The 3706-nt window shown below is 46.4% G+C and overlaps 1 protein-coding gene across 1 annotated transcript in view; it reads right to left on the bottom strand.

Annotated features, from left to right (window-relative positions):
* Positions 1-2350: 2350 nt before the first annotated feature.
* Positions 2351-3706, bottom strand: part of MASP1 (mannan binding lectin serine peptidase 1) — a 73134-nt gene continuing 71778 nt past the window's right edge. Inside the window, exon 16 of the mRNA XM_025376791.1 lies at positions 2351-3155. Coding sequence (XP_025232576.1) covers positions 2965-3155 — 191 coding nt within the window. The 3' untranslated portion in view covers positions 2351-2964. The remainder of the gene's footprint in view (positions 3156-3706) is intronic.

Here is a 3706-nt window from a genome sequence, read left to right on the forward strand (position 1 = left end):
ACAAGTATTTAAACAGAACTGACCCAAAAATGTAAGACATGGCTTTGTATTTATAATAATCTTTCTATCATAGTCTCTCTCCCTTCATGGTACAGTGATCCTACACGAATAGAGCAAAATCTTGGTAAATGGAAACAACTCACTAGAATCATCAGTGCATAAAAAACATACAAACAAACAGGGAGCTTGGACTCAATGCAGATGTTTATTGGAACTAATGTTTGTTTTTTCATAAGAACAACAGCTTCTGTTGTTAATAAAATCTGTGTGTGATTATTATTGCTAACAGCAGCACTCATGGTATGAAATTATAGCTTCAGTTATAGAGAGGTGGGTTTTGGTTGCACAAAGAGGAGATCTTTTTAAGTGGCAGCTCATTTAAAAATTTTCTTACTTATTTTTAAAAAAATTAATATTCACAACCAATGATTCAAAAGGCAGCAATTTTAAAGTTGGAATGAGCTGCAATTGGGGATAGTGAGTTTCTCATCAGTAGAAATGCTCAAGAATGAGGTCGTGAAGTTAGACAAGGTTGTTGTCCTCACAGATACTCCAACCCTCTGCTTCTATGGCTCTGTGAGAGATTTGGGTTTCTTGGGCCTTAGCAGCAGTGCAGGAGCTGGCACAGCTAATAAGCACTTGTAGATCACGGGGAAGCCTGGGTTCCATGGCCTATTTAGACATTTTCTCAGGATAAGGATGAAATTGCAATTGGAGGAATAAAAAAATAAGCTGGGTCCAGCCAGAAGTCAGTATTTGTGCACAAATCTTGAGGCCATTTCAAGTCCTGTTTAGAATTCTAACTTCAAGGAGAAAAGCTCTTTTTGGTGTTGGTTCTGATCCCAGAAAATGAGTCTACTGGACATGCGTTTTTGTGGGAGGAGCTGGTATAATACAGGAAATCTTGAGTGGACATTTACTATTGTTCTCCCTCCATCTGGAAGGCCTCCTCCGTCTTTACCTGTGGACAAAGCTCCGGTCCAGTCACCTCTTCTGAGAAGCCTTCTTGATTGATATTTCCTCCCCCAAAACCTTCATACCAGAATGGTCTTTCTTTTACCTCCATGACTTTCCAAAACAGCACTTGGCAGGGTTTATTCCATTACACAGCAGTCACTTACGTATGTTTCATGTCTCCCAATAGGAGCTCCTAGAAGGTATGAATGATACTCTCCTCATCTAGGTAGTTCCCACAGCAGTCAGCACAGCCTGCGCTGTTGGGGTGTGCCCAGGCCGTGCTTGAAATGGGAAGGTATGGTGTCTTGGAATGCCTTGGGGTGATTCCAAAACAGCATTACAGTTCTTTGGCATTGAAAATGGAGTTTCTGCTAGCCTGACAAGTGTCTGATGGAGTTGGGTCCTATTGCCACCTTCCCTTTACAGAATAAACAGCAGGGCACAGAGGTAGAGTGACTTGTTTATAGAACCAGAGGCAGGCTGTGAATTGCTGTCCCTGAGTATTCAGCCTGGGGCTTTATACATATATATATATATATGTGTATATATATATATTCTCATTCTCCATCATCTTCCTCTTTTTTTTCAAGAGAAGTGGAATTACTCCAACAGCTGCATACAGGTCAAGAGTTAAAATCCCCCGGGGAAGATCAATTTCTATAAAACAGAAGACAGGAACTTGGAGATTCTGATCCCTTGGAGGGCTTATATCTTGGAGCTCTGGAGGGCATAAGGTCTCTAGAAGTTTCCCGAGAGAGGATGGGAGAGGCATTCTGCTTGGAAAACACTTATGGCCTTGCAAGATTAGGGAGTTCAGGGTAAGTCTCAGGGGTGAGGAGTTGGGGAACGGCTGCTTGGGGTCAGCTGTGGACATAGGAAGGAAGAGTCTAGGGGCCTGGGGTACAAACTCCTAGGGCCCACCTCGTGCAGCCATTTCCCAAGAAGGGAAGGAGGCCAGGGCCCAGAGCAGATGCTCTGCTTAGGAATAAGGAAGGATCCCTTGGCTCGCACTTTGCCTGGCCTATGTCCTTGGGAACCCACCCGTAGTGGAAAGGGGTGGATATTGCGGGAGCAGCAGCAGCATTTTGTCTGCATCAAAGTTCCTTTGAACCGATTGTAATTTTTGCCTTTTGGTTACATTGGCTTTACCTCATCTTATCAGGGGGAAAATGGATTCATTGTATCTTAGATCGTCAGAGCTTGGAGGACCCTTTGAGATGAGGGAAAAGGACTTGCATAGGGTCATACAGGGGGCTAAGGGCAGAGCTAGTTCTAGAACCTGGTATCTGCCTTTCCAAACCACAATCCCCAGGCTCCCTCCTGTCCCTGCTTCTCTCAGGCCCTTCCACAATCTGGCGTCTAGCGCATGTTCCTAGCTACATTGTTAGGGGACATACCACAGGACTCAGAACCTTGTCTGTTTTAGTTTTTAGGGGTGAGGGCGAAGATTGCTGTTAGGAAAGTTGCACGGTGGCATAGAGCATTTAAGGGTAGATGGAGATGGTCAAGGTTGAGGGGAGAGGTGTGTCACTGATCAACCCTAAGACCCAGGCAGGGGTTTGTAAGAGAGCTTCATTTGCCTGGTAGACACACCGACCTTCTGCTAAGGTGCATTTATTGAAAATATAGGGTATGCTATGCACTGTGCTAAGTGCTATGCATCTGTTAATTAATTTTTTCCTCATCAGACTTTTATGAGGTAGGTAAGGTATAGCATTTCCATCTTATGAAGAAATTGAGGTTCGAAGAGATGAAGTCACCTGCCCAGCACTGCAAACTAATAAGTGATACAGCCTGGATTTGGCCTCGTGTTCTGAGCACTCCCCTGCTCTGTCTCTTTAAAGAGAGTGAAAAGGGGGCGAAGATACCCGCTCTATTGCTCAGTAATGGATAGGCTGAAGGAAGAGGGAAGGAAGGGAGGAAAGAAGAAATGGCCGCTTGCATCGGAGGATTGTCCTTTGCTGCTGACTGACCACAACAGGTGGTGCTGGGGCTGAGGGGCCAAATTCAGTTCCTCAGTCTGGTGACCCTCTGGATCCAGTCCTTGTTGTGATGGATGTAGGAGTACACTCCGTAGCGGTCCTTCTTCCCGCAGTCGTCACCCCAGGACACAGTGCCCACCAGGTACCACTGGCCTCTTTCTCTATTCAGGGTCACCATGGGGCCTCCAGAGTCACCCGCACAGGCGTCCTTTCCCCCTAGATGAAAAAGAGACGCAGACGAAGATAAAACGCCCCTTCCCAGCCCAAGTCTCCTTCTCCCACGTCTGGATTGTAGTTCAGAGAATTGGACACTAGAGGGCACAGCAGACCGTTGGACCCAAACCTGGGCTCCGGGCGGTTCTAGGTTAGGCCACATCAAAGCTCAAATGATTCTAGAAAGCCCTGGTTCAGACTTTCTTCCCTCCCTCCCTCCCTCCCTTCCTCCCTTCCTCCCTTCCTCCCTTCCTCCCTTCCTCCCTTCCTTCCTCCCTTCCTTCCTCCCTTCCTTCCTTCCTTCCTTCCTTCCTTCCTTCCTTCCTTCCTTCCCTTCCTCCTTCCTTCCTTCCTTCCTTCTTTCCTTCCTTCCCTTCTCTCTCTCTCTCTTTCTCGCTCTCTTTCTCTCTCTCCCTTCCTTCCTTCCTTCCTTCCTTCCTTCCTTCCTTCCTTCCTTCCTTCCTTCCTTCCTTCCTTTCCTCTTTCTGTCTTCTTTCGTCTCTCTTTCCTTCCTTCCTTCCTTCCTTCCTTCCTTCCTTCCTTCCTTCCTTCCT

This window comes from Theropithecus gelada, chromosome 2 (assembly GCF_003255815.1).
Source record: "Theropithecus gelada isolate Dixy chromosome 2, Tgel_1.0, whole genome shotgun sequence".
NCBI lineage: Eukaryota > Metazoa > Chordata > Mammalia > Primates > Cercopithecidae > Theropithecus > Theropithecus gelada.